The following is an 18,749-nucleotide window of genomic DNA, read 5'->3' on the forward strand; positions in this document are numbered from 1 at the left end:
TCGTGTCCTAAAACTCTCCATGAACGTCCTCTGCTCCCTTCAGACTGTGAGCTGTTCATATTCGAGATCTTGCAAGATGAAGACCTGACTGAAACCACCCAAGAGACACGACAGGTCTTACTGAATAACTTCCGAGTCGTCCATGGAAGGTAGGTGTCACCTTTAGGAGCAGCTTTCAATCGGGGCGCCGGTGGTCTAGTGGTTAGTTTGTGCACCCCTTGTGCAAAGGCTGTAGTCCTCGAAGCAGGCGGCCCGGCTTCAATCTGACATGTGGCTCTTTTCCTGCATGTCGTTCCCCACTCTCTCTCTCTCTCTCTCTCCCTGATTCCTGACTTCATCCCATTTTCCTGTCACTCTAAAGCCTGAAATAAATCTTTAAAAAAATGAAAGAAGCAACATTAAATATGCACAGAAAGATGTTTTTCTCGCCAAGTGTTGCAGTATATTTTTATGAAACCATTATCTTACTTTTGACTACACAAGAGCTTTAATTGTTGCTCTAATTGCAGTATGCTAAATAGCATTTTAGCGAACCGTTTGGTGTAATGGTGTCACCTTCAGGACTTCATTCCTGCTCCTAATTATTATTTTAACACTTTTTTAGTTTCTTATGTTTGTCTGTTTTGATCAGAACACTTTAACGGGGCCGCAGTAGCTCAGTCTGTAGGGTCTTGGGTTGGGAACCAGTTTAAGTCCTGATACAGACCAAAGTGTAGTGGCACCTCAACTCTGGAACAGACTTCCACTTTCTTCTTTTTATAGATTCATTTTTGGGCTTTTTGTGCCTTTAATGGAGAGATAGGACAGTGGATAGAGTCGGAAATCAGGGAGAGAGAGAGAGTGGGGAATGACATGCAGGAAAGGAAGCAAAGGTGGGATTTGAACCTGGGCCTCCCGCTTTGAAAGCATGGGGCGTGCGCACTAACCACTGTGCCACCGGTGCCCCAGACTTCCCCTTTCAATCCGTTCACCAGACTCTGTTTCTGCTTTTAAAGACTCATTTTCACAGACTTGACTTTTTTCGCTGACAGATCATTTGATCAGAGCGCCAGTTTGCATATTTGACCTCTTCTGTTTTATTGTTTTTACCTTCATTTGTCTTTATCACATAAAGTTAACATGCTTCTGTTTGAACTGTATGTCTGAATTCTGCTGTTTTTTCTGTGTGTGCATCTGAGATTGTCTCCTTTAAATTGCTTCTGTAAAGCACTTCATGCTCCTGTCTTTAAAAGCTGCTCTACAGATAAAGTATTATTATTACAGTATGGAAATAGCTGAGAAGTGTCAGTTCACTTCTGGAGTACTGCTGATGTGCCCTCGAGCAAGGCACTGCACTCCTAACAGCTCAGGGGCGACCCCTGTGTGCAGCCTCCCCACTGTGACATCTCTCCATTAACACATGTTTAAAGTGGCTGTTTGTGCATGACTGTAACTCAGGCCTGTGTGTGTGTGTGTGTGTGTGTGTGTGTGTGTGTGTGTGTGTGTGTGTGTGTGTGTGGGTGTGTGGGTGTAAATCTGAATTCCCCCTCTGGGGTTAATACAGTTCTTAGTTAGAATAATCTTACTACAGCATAGTTTGAAGTATGAATTAAATAATTATAAACTGTCCATGAATCTCCACAACAACAAAAAAAAAAAAAAAACAGAAACTCTTAAAAGTCTCATGTGACACTCGACACAGGAAGCGTCTCCTCTCCTGCTGCCTGCGCTTCGCGATAAGATTTGCACGCTTTACGCTCAGAACTTGTGGTTTTGTGTGCAGGAAACGATTACTGAACTCGTAAAGTAACACTGACTATAAGTTAAAAATGAAAACACGGAATACTTTTTTTTGCCATCAGGATTTTAACATTTGCTTTTTGGATTTTACAGAAATCCTCAAGAGTTCCCCTTCCGATGTAAGTACCTTTTTTTTTTTTTATGTGTGAAATCAAAGCCCTACTTTGCCTACACTGACTGCAATGATTTTTATTACATGTATGTGCATGTTTTTATTATTCCTTCTGCTTGATCCCTCTTTTAAAAACATTTATGAACAACCCAGTTTGTGCATGTGTGTGTTTTCTATTATTTCTGTGTGTAAAATAATTACAGTTTCCTCTTCGTGGGGCTAATAAAAAAACAAGTATCCTTTCTTCCCTCTCGATTTTCACGACCACAAACACACACTCAGTGGACTTAATAGACGAGGAAGGTTCTGATGACAACCGCAGCTCCAGTCTGGGTCGCTCTGCCCTGTCAGACGACGCCTCTGTAGCTTCTGACTACCAGGACGATGGACCCCCTGAGTGTGAGTTAACAATAATCCTGAGACTGATTCCCCCTTTCTGTGTGTGTGTGTGTGTGTGTGTGTGTGTGTGCTTGTGTCGTCTTACACTATTTACGCAGTGCAAGGATCTGAGCTGCAAAAGGCCTAATTCTTCATTTGGGTGTCTATGCGTGGCACATTAGCACTGATGGCTTTTTTTCTCTGTTGAAATAAACGTTGTACTTGAGCACACAACAGCCCACATTTACATGCAGCTCTCAGCTCATACGTCTAGTTTTAAACCAAGGGACAATAGAGTGAAATTCTAACCCTAAGCGTGAAACATATGTGTCCATACTATCAGTGTGTTTCTGTTAAATGATACGGCGTGTGAAGCACTGTGCTCCAACAAAGGAAAATGTAAAAAAGGGGACGAGTCTTTTGTCACAGGAGACAATACAGAAAATCCCTCTGAGGAAACTAAACAAATATACTTTTGACAAACAACCCTCACCCTCCTTACTGGCACACCTACACCTCACCACAGGAAGCGCAGTCAGACACTTTTGCTGCTCGCCCTCCTAATTTGAAAAAACAGACCACATCTGTGAACCCCCCCCCCCCCCCCCCCCTCTTCCTTTTTTTTAATGCCGGCCTCCTACCTTAGCTTGCCTTGCTCTGGTGACATCAGCGACTCCTCCTCCTCCCTCTCCTCCTCCAGCTTGCAGGTACTAGGTAAGCACATGCATGCTGGTTGGTGGTTCCGAATGGGGACCTAGAGCGCCCTCCAGTGGCGGATCATCAGATGGTGATCTTTCCCCCCTTGAGCTGCTCTGTGTGGACTGTGGGAGGCATGGAGGGCGGCCCACACAGAGAGAGCAGTCTTTGTAGCTGCAGGCTAACGCAGTGATTGATTGAACCCGAGCCCCTCTATTCTTTCACAACCGGGGTTTGAAATACAACACTGTACCTGAGGGGCCATGTGTGGTACATCCCTCTCTCCCCGTATCAATCTTTCTCTCTGTCTTCCTTTCCTTGGACTTGCGCTCCCTCCCGTTTAGATATTTTGTATTTCTGACTCTATGCTCCGGCTAATAGTCCTTGACGTGACATGCCGCAGGTGGGCATTATTGACTTGGCTGCCTTGAAGTGCCCGTCTATACCCCATGCCATTTTTTTCTTTTTTTAATCTCTTGTTTTCCCCCGTGGTAAAGCTGGAATCTTTTTGGAATTTCCCAACAAGAGAAAAAAAAAAGGAAAAAAGGAACCTGTTGTGTCGGTGCCAGCTGGATTTAGTCAAAACCGATCTTCTTATTTGGAAAGCGGGATAATGAACTCCTCCATCCTGTCGCTTTTTTTGTCTGCAACTTTAAAAAAATAAAATAAAAGAGAACAAATCGCGGCAGATGGCGGAGAAGATACACCACAAGACGATGATGATGATTCTGAGTTGTTCATTTCAGGATAAACAAATTGAGATATCCTTGGGCCAGCACACAAAATCAAACATAAAATGCTTTTAAAAAAAATGTCCCCTTTAGGCTATTATGGTAACAAACCCAACCACAAACAATGCCGTCTGTTAGCTGTTAAAGCTTTTTATTTTTGTTTGTGTTAAATGTGAGAAATAGCCGATTATGCAGCGCGACCAAAACCTAATATTTTCTCTCATTTGCACATTTTGTTGCTTTGAATATTCACAGCTAAACACAAACATTTCTTTCCGGGATCAATTATCATAACATTTTGATTGTGTGAGAAAAATTTCCCACCTCCCGGGGCCGTGTGTGTGTGTGTCGTTTTCTTTTTTTCTTTTTTATTGCACGGCGACTGCGACCGTGTTAGCGTAGTGAATGGCCTGTGTCCTCGCTGGAAAAGGGCACGCAGAGTTCATAGTTCATTCTCTGTTCACCGCCTGCTTGAAAGAAAATGGCTCGCACTTTTTTCTGCTGGGCGGTCTGCTTCAAGCTTCAATGGAAGAGGGAGTGTGTGTGTGTGTGTGTGTGTGTGTGTGTGTGTGTGGGAAATAATGGCACGACCACTTAATGAAATCAGTGACAATTTTGCAGGAACAATCCATCGGGAGGGTTTATTTGAATTTCCTTTTTTTGCTCTTTTTAATTTAAGAGTCAGCAACAATACCTTTGTGGCAAAAAAAAATGATGATAATTTAGGGATTCAGTGAGAAGCGTTTAAAGGTAGAAAATGTAGTTTTTCTTCCTTTTAGTTTAATTGTATCATTTTTATTTGAGCCTACTGTACACAAAAGGGACTTTGTGACTCGGAGGATGTATTATCCGTGGTAATCGACTTGCCTGCCTTCGCTGCTCTCTGTTCCCTAACCAGAGAGTGAGTGAGTGTGAAGTCGATGGCTGCCTTTTACACGCGGGAGGAGCCTGCGCCGTTTGATTAGATGCGGTGGCCTGTTGTCTTCAGCGGACTGGGTGACACCAGATTTGTAATGGCTGACGGGAACAGATGGAGCCTCCATTGTTAGCCCGGGTGTCTGCATGGTAATGTGAACTGAGTTTCACCCGCCGACCGTACCGGTGACCTGACCGCGCCTGCAGCCTCACCCCGGCCTCGTCTGCCCCCTTCAGCACCCTCCACCTCTCTCTCTCTCTCTCTCTCTCTCTCTCTCTCTCTCTCTCTCCTGCTATTTGGAGCTCAAACACACATTTTTAGGATTTTTGTTTCACTCCCTCCATCACACTCTCTCGTGCCATTCCTGCCCATACATAAGCAAATATGTGCACTTATTTTCCATCTATGACAAGTAGAATGTCTCACACACACACACACACACACACACACACACACAGAAATAGACCCCAGGAGACAGCAGGAGATGTGAGGCTTTTAGCCCTGTCATGCTGTTTGCAGGTCAAGTTTACGAAGTTGAAATGGCCTGTTTGTTTTCCTGTGATCGGGGAGCGCCGCCGGGCGCTCGGGGATGTTTGCTTGGAAGCTGCAGCGATGACAGAGCACTGCAGGAAGAGCTTTGTTTTTCAGGAGGGCTTGCAGGAAAGATGATGCTTTTCGATATAAGACTCCCTCTTCCTCTTTCTTAGTGATAGTAATGCTTCTTTTATGATGCACCATAAAGTCTGCATTTGCCCAGGTGTGGATCTGAAGAAGTTATAAACAAAACGGAGGTTTTCTGTCTTTTTAGATTCTTCCTGGTCACGTCAGGTTCTGTAGAGAATTTCATTTTTACATCCTTTTTTATTTAATCCTTTTAGATACATGAGAAATGTCCTGCAGATAATTGAATGTGACCTGTAGAAAAGGAAGTAAACCAAATGACAACTTTTAAAATTATACTTTTGAACGTTTTTAACCATCAATCAATTCATTATTTTACATTTATATTTATTAACATGTGAAAAAAAATGACAGTTAACATGTGTTTTAAGGTTTCAGTTGATGGTCATGTTCACTGTGGATTATTCTTCTGATGATTTTCTCGATCAATCCATAACTTTTGTGGTTTGTGAGATGAAAGTGTTGAAAAATGTCGGCTGTTCTAACGTTAATCTAACGATGAAATCATCCAATTTTATGTTTCATCCACGACCCAAAAAATACTTTCTATCATCGGGGAACGAGACAAGAAAATATGAAAATAAATAAACAGGAATCTGAGAGTTTTGACTCTTTGGATTTTAATCAAACAATGAACATATCTCCAACTTACTGCAGCTGTAATGTCATCCTCGTTTAAAAAAATTTCAATTAACCGTCAGATGATATTTAATATGAACTGCGTTTGTTTACACGGAGAAGCTGAAACTTGGGAGTGTTTGGCGTTTTGCACTTAAAATATGACTTCAGCGCGTGTCCTGTTGTGTCGGCCTGTTTTAAAATGCAGGACTCATGGCGGTGATTACTGTGCCGGGCCAATTTCCTCAACCAATTACTTTACAATAGAATGCGGAGGGATAACCAATTTAAAAGTTATGTCTCGCCCGTTGCCTGTTTCTCATTTGACTAACAGGACCCAATGCACGGTAAAACATTATTACAAGCTGCAGGAAAATAGAATATTAAATCTTACATTTTTGGCCGAAGCTTGAAAAAAAAGCTATATTAAGTGAAGTGCTCTGGGGGGGTTGCATTGCCCGGGTGTCTTGGCTGGTGGAATTGGGGGAAAAAAACGACGCCAGCTGACGGATTTATGCTTCATTAGGGGGTTAATCAGCAATATTTAAAGCGCCAACTGGCCCTGGTGTGTGTTTGAAGTCAAATTAAGTCAGAGAGAGAGAGAGAGCGAGAGGAGGCTTCACAGGGGTGAAAATGAAATTAGAAGAAAAAAAAAAGAGACGCACAAAAAAATCTTAAGTTTATTTGTATCATGCTGTCTTTTTTTGTAAGCAGCACCTGGGTAGTATTTTGGGTGTGTGCATGAATGAAATCTTTGCAGGTTGTAGTCGTGCTGTCTGCCCACACACTGAACTTTTGACCTTAGACCTCTCTCGCTTGGCCAACCTGCGACCTGCGTCTGCACTCCAGGTCCAGGGACGCCGTGAGTGATCGTCTCTTCCCCTGTCACGGAACGCCCTTCAGTCAAAAAAAAAGTTTCTTTGGACTTTTTTGCGATCTACTGTATCTCTCCGTCGGAATATCTGCCTGGAAATTCATCCGTCACACGCGGGCGTTCATTGCTGTATGGATTTCATGACATTTGGATTGCGGCTGCTAGTTTGCAAGGAAGCGAGGGATATGTTAATGACCTCTTTGCTTCCTCGTTCTCCTCCACTCTGCTTCTCCTCTCCTCTCTTAGTGTGCTTTTTCTAGAAACACACACACACACACACACACACACACACACACACACACACACATTACGAGGCAGGAGCAGGCTCTGTGCATCGCTGCGACTGCTTGCCACCAGGGTTCAAAAGTTCAGCCTATTCCCCTTGGGCTACTGTGCTGCTGCAGATGCTGATAGTCTTCTCTCTCTCTCTCTCTCTCTCTCTCTCTCTCTCTCTCTCTCTCTCTCTCTCTCTCTCGCTCGCTCTCTTTGCCGGCTGCCTTTCTCTCCCTCTCTCCCTCGCTGTTTACACTATTAATCTTGTACACTCTCCCTCACACACTCACTCACACGGCCTGGCAAGAAGAGAGCGGCTTGAAGGGGGGATTTGGACGTATTTAACCGAAGGGCATCCATCACTCTCATCTCCGGCCCTCACCCCCACCGAAAGCCACACCGTGTAGTTTCTTTTTTTTTTTTTTTTTTTTTCGCATCCTCCTGGTTTATAAAGCCCTCTGATGCAGCTCCGCGCTCATTTGCTTTGTTTTATTGTTGCACTGCATATAATTACATCCCTCCGTTGCCTCTGGTGCGCCGCCGCGTTGAAACCCAGGGAAAACAAGCGAAGGTAAATGTGCAGCAGTCCATCTGTAAAGAGGCACATAGGCAGAATGCAAAGTGGGAAGCTGGGGCAGGGTGGCTCCTAATCTCCCCCGGAGCTGTCAATGTCACAGACAAATAGCAAAACTATCAGATGCGGCGGGTTCACCCAGAGGTTAGCGTTCCCAGGTACCTCCTGCATTCACTCCCTCTCTTTTCTCCCCCTGCCTTGCAAATGAGAATTTGATTTTGCCCTCCACTGGAATCCATTTCTGGAGATGAATGAAGTTTCAATGCCAAGCCCAGGTGGCCCCGCTGATTTCTTAGGGAAATAAATGGAGATGGGAGAGATGTGTTGGCCTGTACACAGACAGTGACACGGCGGCTCCCGATGCCTCTGGGATCCCTCTGTTTAATTGTTGCTTTAATGTAGCACTTTAAGGTCATTAACATGCCCTTGTGGAGTTATTCCAGGATGTTTGGGGATGTATCTCTATCTCTCTGCACGGCTGGAAAAAGTCTGCCGCACCGAGTGTGTGTGCCAAGTGGGACAGGGCGGCCGTGAGCTCACATGCTGCTGTTAAAATCCTCACCTGCGATGTCATTTTCCCAGCTTTGATTAAACGTGGCCCTTTCTTTTTTTTTGTTTTTAAGTGAGCGCTTCTCCAAAGAAGTGGAATCAGAAGTCGGTCAAATGGAGAAAATGTTCTTTAGTTTGAAAAACTAAAACTGTAATCAGACGGATTTAAAAACAAACAAGACGTATTCAGATCATTAAATTCCTATCATGGCGGTTAAAGGGATGACCTTTAAATGAATACCAGGCTTAAATAAACATGCTCAAATGATTGATTTTTAACTTCAGAAGGGTCGGGATATTTCGCTTTATATCTTTAGTATTCATTTTGGCAGTTTATGTCGCGTAGAAACAATTAGAAAATAATTTCAGAATAAATAAAATTCATTCTTTTTGTCTGTTTTGAGTTAATTTCTACATTTTCAGTCATCAGTCATCAGTCTGAAACGACTTCTGCAGCAGTAACTGTCACAGAGGTTGATTTAAAGTTTCCCTCTGAAGTCGAAATGCTAATTTATTATTTTCGTTTGTGGTTTATTTTGTGACTAAATCATTAAAAAATTAACAAAAGAGACTTTTAAAAAAACAATGTGAAAAGTTTAAATATTATAAAGATCAAATGATTATTGTTAAAAACGAGAGACCACTTTAATTTTTCTTAGAGGCTGATATTTAAAAAATAAAAGTTGTAAATAATTTAACGAATGATATCGGCTTAGCAGCTTAAATAGAGTCAGAATCACATTTATTGATCACACACACACACACACACACACACACACACACACACACACACACACACACACACACGTGAGGAGTTTGACTTCAGTGACCTGAGCTCTCCATGAACAAAAAGTAAAACATTAAATATCAACAAAGTAAACAAAGAGTAACATGTACAAGACTAAATGAGATAATAGTGAAGCGGTGGTTTGTGCACGTTGAGATAAACATGATAATAAAATATGTAATAATGTAACAGATGGTTTCATTTACATGAGATAAAGAGTTTTTAAAGTGTTTATATTAAGCAGTGTGCAAAGATTGATAAGTTTACATTTTAAATAATTTGTACACTCACAGTGTAAATACTTTTTTGTTTATTTTTTGCAGCTATTTGGAAAAAAAACATGAATTTTTCCTTTAGTAAAAACGAAAAAAATGGATCTCCAACATTTTCTAATTTGTTCCCAAAAGGTGAAAAATTCTAAAACTATTCACACATAAAAAAAAAAAGAAAAAAGATGTGATCAAAAAATGCTTTAAGATTGAATCAATATGTCACAGAGATTATTTAAAGATCTTTAAATTAAAACACTTTCTAGTAAACAAATCGTATTTTATGATTTGTTGTTGGGAACAAAAAAAATAATTTTTAAAAAATGATAAAATGCTCTACTGAAAATAAACTCTCTAATATACTCTTTTTAATTTAATTGATCTGCATCAGTCTGAAATCATGACCGTGTTTTTAACTATCTCTTCTTATTTTTAACGACAGGATAAAAACATTTCCTGCGTCACCTGTTGCCCACAGACTTGTGAATGATTTATGGCGGCGTCCAGAAAAATGATGGCGTCATGCATAATTGTTTATTGGCACAATATGTAACATCAGAGGCGATAAAAAGAAAACGAGCAGTTGTATAAAAAGGTAATAGACATGAGATACTGCTCAGCTTCATAACACGGCCCCCTCGCAAACATATTTATCCTCCAGTATTTCTAAAAATCATATTTAAGGCGTTTTAGTGGAAATAACAGAGGCGTTTTAAAGTTGCAATAACTGAACATTCAGAGGGCGAGGGTGTTGATTTTTCTCTGAGTGTTCCTCCCCTCCAGGCTCGCTCGTTGACTGTGTTATATCGGGTTTCCTCACAGATACGCAGCTCTCTCCTGTGGGCCTCCATTGTTGGTATTTATATTCTTACTCCGTCTTTTTTCCCCACGTCTGTGTCAGTGAAGCGGCTGAAAACCATCCCCAGCGATTAGAGGATCATTGTATCCGCAGTTAAGCATTTGAATAGTGGTAGTAAATCTAGAAAAAGGGAAATTCAGGGTCGCTGTATACGCTGCTTATGGCTGCCCAGGGGGGAGCCGATGTCACATAGTAAATTTAGCCCCTTAGTGTCTTTACGGTGGCCGGCCTGAGATGTTTGAGCGCAGAAAAAGAGGAAAAAACGGAGCTGAGAACGACTTCACAGCTATTCTTTAAAGAGCCACAGAAGTGTGTGTGTTTTTATTTCTTCCAAACTGTGTCAAGTTTAACTGACTGAATCAAATAGAGGAACATCAGATATCTCTGCTTTGCTTTAAACGATAAGACTGAAATAAAAAAAAAAAATGTACCTGATCATGAGTGTGTGCATGAAAAGTTTATGTGTTCTGTCGGCTGTAAAGCTTTTTATTTCAGAGACTTCTTGTCTAACCTGATCGACGTCCCTGAGTCCAAAAGAAAAATAAATCCTTAATCAATCTTGCATTAATTCCCCGGTCCCCATTAAACATTATTAGACGGCAATACAGACATGGTGCAGCTTGATATAATGCACTGCGTGTTTTCTTTTGGTTCAAACACATGCATTAGGAGGTCCTAAACACGGTTTATGTATCGATGACTGAAGTCCTAATCAAATCAGGGGGAGGATGGGAGGGCAGAGGAGACAATCTGCCCTTAACCTCAGAGCCTCTCAGTCTCTCTCCTCCCTTCTGACGGCCGCCTCGCTGGAGGGACGCGCAGCAGAGGCCTTCTACTGTAATGAGGAAAAATGTATCAATTTAGCTTCGGCCCGCGCGGCTGATTGAGCGCCGGGCAGGTGAAGGTGCACCGAGTGAATCCTTTTTCCTAATCAAGGACAGTATCGGAAGAGGATTGCGGTGCTCGTTGCCTCGTCTGTAGAGTCAGCAGCATTCCTCCCCTGCAGCCCCCTCAGGGCCAGGGAGCCTCTCTCTGCCTTCTGTTTCACCTCATCAGCAGAGTTCACGCGGGGGTCAGGTCCTGCCCCCCTGATGCTGCATTCAATGCAATGCCTCTTGCGTCAAAAAGAGAGCCCCCCCGCCCCCCCTCCCCCGTGCTCAAGAACTAAGCAAAAGAGAAAGAGAACATATGAGAAGTGGCTGCTTTTTGATTTCTACCTGTGCTGTGAGGGCGCTCACCTTTTCTACCCTCTTCCTAAACGCAGCCGTTCATCTCAGCAAAGCGGCCCAGTGTGTAAAGCGATGCATTTCACCGCAGATTATGCCCGGCAGTACTTTTGTAGTTTTCTCTTTCCCTCTGGATAAATAAAATGAGGTATGACTGATGGCATGCACAAAATAACACCAGTGTTTTATTGATTTGCCAGATGTTGCCTAAGGAATCATTTGAATTCACAGACCTTTGGCAATTTGATATTAAAAAGTAAAAAGGAATTTAGAAACTCTTAAATTAGAGGGACTTTTTTTTATTACAGATTTAACAAAACATCACCAGGTTTTGCCTCCCACAAGTCCGACTTTGTGGGTGTCCGTAGTCTAATTTTGAGTGGAAAGCTCCTTTTGTGATCTCCTCTCTTTGGCCCTTTGTCTGCGACACATGGATCCTTGTGACAAGATTTATTTTTCCTTTTTCTGTATTTTTCATGCAGATGATAATGTCTCTTTCAAAATGTAAAAACAAAGGCCGCACAGCTTTGCTACGAGCTGTTTTTTTCTTATTTGACTGCTACATAAAAACACATCGAGTAGAGACGCTCCTCTTCCTTTTCCCCGTCTCTACGCTGTGCACAATTTTGTTTCTCTACCCCAGTACGGAGCAGACAACCAGACTGCTGCATTTTGTTGGCTCGTTGTTGACAGTTGTTCAGAGAGTTGTCCTGAAGAGAAAACTTAATTTTCTGTCCAGATTTGAATGTTCACACTTAAGCCAGGCTCAGGTAGACGGCCAGGAGGAGAGAGGTTACCAGCTGGCAGAGTATCCTGATACTAAAGGGAACTATAAAAAAATACCATAGATCTTCATTTCAATATGACTTTCAGTATAAAAACTGTCAGCAGACTTCTTGGCAGAAACCAAAGACAAGACTCTGCCTCCCATCCTGACACATCTCACAGATACACAGAGCAGAGAGTCTGACATCCCCTGAAGGTTAAAGAAGGACAAAAGACTGATAAGAACTCCACCTGATGCAGATATTTACCTGAGAAGAGACAATCTACTGAGGCAATTTCTGTAATAACATAAATAAATGAATAAAATAAAAACGCTTGAGCTTGAGGAACTAGTAACGAGCAATTTCCCAATTTTTCCGTGGTGCAAACTGAATAAAGCGACCGATTAACCGATGATTAAGATGATCAGCATTTGCTTCGCTGCTTACGACAATCATAACAGATAACTCAAACATCACAAGTGACTACAAAAATGTAAGAACACCTCACGTGCAGATTTTCTGTGCACACAGTTCACATGATCAGAATAAAGTCTGCACATTTGAATCAAATTTCAGACGTCAGAGAGACGCAGAGTTCAGACTAAACAGATTTGATGGACAGAGTACAGGGTTGGAAATTCACTCACACGTTGTTTTTTACCTCCCACATTTGAACAGGCAGCATAATGTAATGATGTATGATGTCAAATCAAGGCTAACAGGATTCAAGCAATCCGGAAATGCTTCAACTATTGAAGACTGACATGCTCTCTGTCTCGCTCATAAACAGAAATTTTAGTTTATTATTTTGAGGCTGGTAAGAGTTTCTTCCATTGCAGCCATGTCCTCAAAGGCTAACTCATTTAGCTGCAAATGAACCTCGACAGAGACGCAAAAATCATCAATTTATCGTTTTCAAAGCGTGTGTTTTTAAAATCACTCTGTTCAGTACTTTTATTTACCCGCCAACGGGACCGGTAAATTGAGCAAAAATTCACCCGTCACTGCAAAAGAACACCCGTATCTGGCGGGTGACGGGTGCTTATTTCCAACCCTGACAGAGTAGGATGGCTAGATCACAGATTCTGTTTTATTTCCATGTCTTTTCAAGCATTATGCCGTTTCAACACGGTGCATGTGCAATATACATGATTTTAGGTCAAATATGTACAAAACATGAAAATATAAAAAAGCAGAAATCAAAACCAAAATCTATTTTTTGTGATATTTCTTCAAAATGTTTTTCCCCCCCTGTTCTTCTGAGGTTGTTTCTCCGTGTAGCTGGAGCACTGGGATGCTTCAGTATCTGGGGGTTCAGCATCGGTTCCCGCCCGCCCGCCTGTTGAAGTACACGTCCCCCCCCCCCCCGCTGTGACTCAAGTCGTTCCTGTCGTCTCACAGAAAACAGACGCCCAAAAGCCGCCGCTCACTTTCCTTCTTCTGCCGCATCATCAACATCTCCTTCCATACATTTCTGTGTGTGTGTTTTTTTCCCCGTAACATCTTTTTTTGTTGCATTATGAACCACCGTTAGATCTAATGTAACGTATTAGTCCTCCCACCCAACCATTTGCCTTCATCTTGATTCACTCTCTCCGCAGCCTTTGATTGACTTTCAGCCTAAGTAAAGTGGATTTTAATGAGAGAATACATTAACTCCCTCTGGTCATGCTAGCATAAATCAGCCTTTTCTTGCGGGATCAACTGCTGAGCTCATAACACCATGCTGGGAGAGTGTGAATAACCAAATGAGAGAGTGCGGCTTTTGGCAGACTGCTGGCAGCTCAGATGCATTGTTGTGCCCCCCCCCCCCTCTCTCTCCCCCCCCACTCCCACCTTTCCAATTTGAGTTTCAAACAAGTTCATAGAGGCAACAGAACGGAGCACCTACAGGTCAGCGTGCTTATGGAAACACTCAAACGTCCGGATCAATTAAAACGCATATCTCTGCTCAATTTCTATCGATTATCTCCCCTCCGTTTGGAAACGAGCGTGACTCACATATTTCCTTTCCTGATGACCAAGCGAGAGAGCCGTTAGATTCAGTTAGCGGCGCCTCGCAACTCTTCACCTTGATTTACCAAAGCGGGCTGTAGCATCACATCTGTCTGCTTCTCTTGTGTTGGGTAATTGCACTCTAGCTAAATAGGTTATGCTAAAATATCAATAAATTGCCATCAAATTAATGTCAATACCAAAGCTGTGGATGGCGCTAATTAAAACGCGAAAGGGATGAAAATGAAGTCGAGGCATTGCCCTGAATAATTGATAACGCAATTTATGATTTTTATGAAAGAGTGCCGTCTGTCTGCGGTTCTGATGAGGGCTTAATTAGATGCATTAATGTGTCTCTCTGTGCCTGTAGTCAAACTCCAAACTCAAACACCATGATGGTTGTTAGGGTATTTGAACGCCTTTAAATGGCTTATTTTCAAATAACATTACCTCTGAATATCCTCTTAAAATTGCATGGGTCCCAAAGAGGTGTTAGAGTGTAATTTTCATTAAAGGAGGCATTCGTTAGAGCACGACCAATCAGGTTCTCCTTTTGTTTAAAGAAGGGGTGGGGGGGGGGGGGGGTGAAGCAGCATCATGCTTCGAGGCTGTGCTGCGACCCTGTGGATGAAAGCGTTGTGTACATGTTTCACCAAAGATTGTGTTTTGGTTGTTGAAGTGAGGTCAGGTCGCGCGGCGTCAGAGTGTTAAGCGCGCATGAATGTGTAATGTTTATTGACTCGGAGCAGATCAGAGCGATCCTGTGTTGATTCTGCGCCTCCTCATCTATTAGCCGGGCTCGACCTTTAGAGATAAATGAAGAGCGAGGTGAGCAGACGGATGAGGGGATTAGAAGCGGGCCGCAACTGGGAAGCAGGCCCAGGGACAGGGGAAAAAAAAAAAAAATGGACGGCCTGCCGGCGGATAGATGAGGTGGGGGGAGCGTGATGATCGCTGTTTGTTATGATGAACTGAATCAGGTTCTCTTTGACAAAACAGTCCTGAGCACCTGTGTATTTATAGTGTCACCGGTCAGTCCATCCACAAAAGGCAGGGCCCGATGATGTGTGAGCGTGTTAGAGCGGTGAGGTGTCTGGGGGCTCTGCTCTCTGGATTGACCCGCTCATCCGTCAGGACGCCGAGCTGAAGCCGGGTAGGGTTAAGGGATCACAGTGCTGGACTGGTGCCGGCTTAAATCTCAGGAAGGTTAGCCGAGCAAAAAGCCAATTTCCCCCTTTGTTGTCGTTTTTCTACAGATCAAACTTCTTTATAGATCAGACTCCAAAAAACAACTTGTACAGAGAGTATCACATCTAAAGATTTCTAGAATTTTGAACGTCAATATGATACAGGTAAACCATCAACCGCAACACAGGCTTGGCCACCCAAAATTTGGCAAATTATCATTTTTAATTACCAAAAAATTGCAGGCAAACTTCTGCAGAGTGTCCAAATTACACAAATATGTGGGAAAATTTTTGTGCAATTTAGACAGCGCTCTCTCTCTTTCCCTCGCTGCAGCTTTTGGTAAAAATATGACTGAAGATCGGACGTTTTTTTTACAGTTTGTACACTTTTCCATACTTGTTGTAGCCATTTTGATGTTTGTGTGGTAAGTCAGGTAAACACTGCTTCTCGCTGCTATGTCACCTGCACACCTGAGCAGAGGCGGTGAGAAAAGGGAGTCACAGGTGAAGTTTCCTACCCTGTGTGAACTTGGTTTTTAGGTCCTGTCATGTTAGCTCGTTTTTACCTAGAGCAGAATACGCCCGGCTTTTTGTGATGAAACGCATTCCAGGACGGACGTTTTTTTTTTACCCTCCATGAGTTGGAAAGACATTTATTGTCATCATGTCTTAACATACACTACACATATTTTATATTCAACATAAAAATGACAATATTTTACATTTTTATAAGTGGTGTGTCCCCCCCAGTGATGTGGAAATACTAAAACATAACACTTACAACACAGAAACATGTTTTACAGTTTGTTTAAAGTAGATTGAAGTAAAACTGAGGTAGCTTGGATCTGTGTTACATAAATTCATTTTTACCTCCGTCAAGGTTTTCTTCCCTTTCTCTTTACGATATTTAACATGTTTATGAACGACAAACAAACAAATGAGTTATATGAAATTAAAGAATACAATTTAATTAAAAGAAAGAGAAGAAGAGTCAAAGGAGAAAGAAGAAAGAACCTCCGTCTTTCCTACTTTCCTTTCTACCTTTTGTCCTTCCTTCCTACTTTCCTTCCTTTCTTTTCCTCCTTCCTTCCTTCCTTCCTTCCATCCATCCATCTTTCCTACTTGTCTTTCTTACTTTCTTTCTGTCTTTCTTTCTTCCCTCCTTTCTTCCTTTCTTCCTTCCCTCTTTCCTACTTTCCTTCCTTCCTTCCTACTTTCCTTTCTCTCTTTCTTCTTCCCGCTTTTGTTCCTTTCTTCCTTCCATCTTTCCCTACTTTCCTTTCTACCTTTTGTCCTTCCCTCCTACTTTCCTTCCTTTCTTTCTTTCTTTTCCTCCTTCCTTCCTTCCTTTCTTCCACAAAACAAATTAGTTATATAAAATTAAATTAAAAGAAAGAGAAGAAGAGGAAAAGTAGAAAGAAGAGAGAAAGAAAACAAAAAAACCACAGTTGGAAAGACTCCTGATTCCCTCCAGCGGCCTTTTTGTTTGAACGCCACCACAAAACTATTAATCAACAAAATAAAATAAAAAGTATTGAAGTAACAACTTTCGACAGGGGAGGCCTTGTCAAGTGTCAGATCTTTATGAATGTTAAAGAGGTCCCTGTTTGTCTCATGTTAGGGGGGGACGGACCCTCTCTGTTTAAAGCAGCCGTGCTATGACATGTTTGGTTTCTCCCCCCCCGCTCTTATTAAACATCCTTTCTTTGGGGGGATGTACACCAGGCTCTCCCCTCACCATCAGCGGTCTGACTGTGGTGTCACACTGACTACTTAAACGGTCTTTAAATTGTTCCTGTGTTTTCAGACTAACAAGGCGGTTCCTGCTCTCCCCTGCGAGGCTAATGCCTGTTGACTAATGAACTCGGGCGAAAGGCGAGCTTTGTTTTTGACACATTGGGGGAAAGCCAGGTACTCCTCTGCGGAAGCAAAGGGCAGAGGATGAGCCTCGGGGGTTGTTCTCGGGTCAGCGTTACATCTTTCCCTCTAAGGCAAAAAAAAAGGTCAAATAAGAGGATCACTTCTTTGAACTTCAAAACTGATTGAAACATGGAACAGCTGGTTGAAATAACTCCTCTTTGTCAAATCATAACTATAAAACTACTGCACAATGTTTCTGGTTAGATTAAAACTGTCCTATGGAGGTGTCCCACCCCCCCTCCAAATGAAAGCCGAACCCTCCCTCTCAGTTTATTGAAGAAATGCAACAGAGTAGAGAGTAACACAAGCAGCTCTCCTGGTGTGTGTGTGTGTGTGTGTGTGTGTGTGTGTGTGTGTGTGTGTGTGTGTTCGTGTGTGTGTGTGTGTGTGTGTGTGTGTGTGTGTGTGTGTGTGTGTGTGTGTGTGTGTGTGTGTGTGTGTGTGTGTGTGTGTGTGTGTGTGTGTGGACTCATCTGTAATGTTCACTGCTAAATATTTTGATTGGTCATGGTTAGCGGGATGACAGAGAATCGGACACATTTCTAAATACAAGCACACATGAAAAAGCTGATTTTCAAATGTTTAAATTATGTGAAATAATTAATTATAATATATAATTCTCCCTCTGGCCGTTGAAGTCGGTCGATTCAAAAATATTCCAGTAGAAAACAGACTTTTTGTGAGATGTGTGAGTTGGACGAAGTTGGAACGGAGTCCCCATTTTCTTTTGCATTGTACAAAATCTAATGGTTTAAGCCAGGGGTGGGCAACTGGCAGCCCGTGTGGCCCCCATCAACCTTAAACGTGGCCCTCAGGTTAATTTTTTACACATCAATTAATTGGAAACGTGAAGAAAACATGATGAAATCTGCCATGAAATCATGAAAACCAGAAATATGTCCATAATAATATCTGATCTCTGGTATATGTTGAGTTAAATTTGAGACATAATCGACTGTAATCGTTTAATTTGGCCCCTCTGGCAGTGAGAATTAAATGAATGTGGCCCTTGCTGTGACCAAAGTTGCCCCATCCCTGGTTTGAGAGAATTATTGTTTCATGAAGTAAAATCTGAAATATTGGGGCGGAAAGATGTGCAGAAACTGGAACGGCTGGTTAAGTTTGATGTGTTTAAACTAATTCTGTTTCAAAAGCTTGGAGAAGAAGACAGGATGTTCTGTTTCATTAGTTTGACTTCTTGCTTTCTCTTTTTGTTTCTTGAGAATGAATATAGCTCACCTCGTGCACTCTGATCCGGGAACGTTTTTTAATTTATGATGTCATGTATGTCCATGCGGGCTGGGCATATGGACGTATGTATGTCACAATAATAAAATAAAAAACTAAACTGTAATAATAACAACAAACACCAACCAGAACCTGTGACCGGTGCAGTTTTGTTCCAGTGCAAAACGTCCAGTAAGCTCACCAGGCTAAAAACCTACGTGAGCTGCATCGTCTGATAACTGCACTAATTAACTTAAGCCTCGTGCCGCTTTCCCTCTCATCTTCAACATTCGACTTTGCAGATTGAAGTGAGTTGTTTGAATTTCCACAG

General features: G+C 42.3%; 1 protein-coding gene across 1 annotated transcript in view; it reads left to right on the plus strand.

The window, feature by feature from the left end:
• skap1 (src kinase associated phosphoprotein 1) overlaps positions 1 to 18,749 on the plus strand; it is a 43,137-nt gene that overhangs the window by 2,251 nt on the left and 22,137 nt on the right. Inside the window, exons 2-4 of the mRNA XM_061028685.1 lie at positions 44 to 149; positions 1,873 to 1,898; positions 2,174 to 2,290. Of these exons, the coding sequence (XP_060884668.1) occupies positions 44 to 149; positions 1,873 to 1,898; positions 2,174 to 2,290 (249 nt within the window). The remainder of the gene's footprint in view (positions 1 to 43; positions 150 to 1,872; positions 1,899 to 2,173; positions 2,291 to 18,749) is intronic.

Source organism: Labrus mixtus, chromosome 21, assembly GCF_963584025.1.
Source record: "Labrus mixtus chromosome 21, fLabMix1.1, whole genome shotgun sequence".
Classification (NCBI taxonomy): domain Eukaryota; kingdom Metazoa; phylum Chordata; class Actinopteri; order Labriformes; family Labridae; genus Labrus; species Labrus mixtus.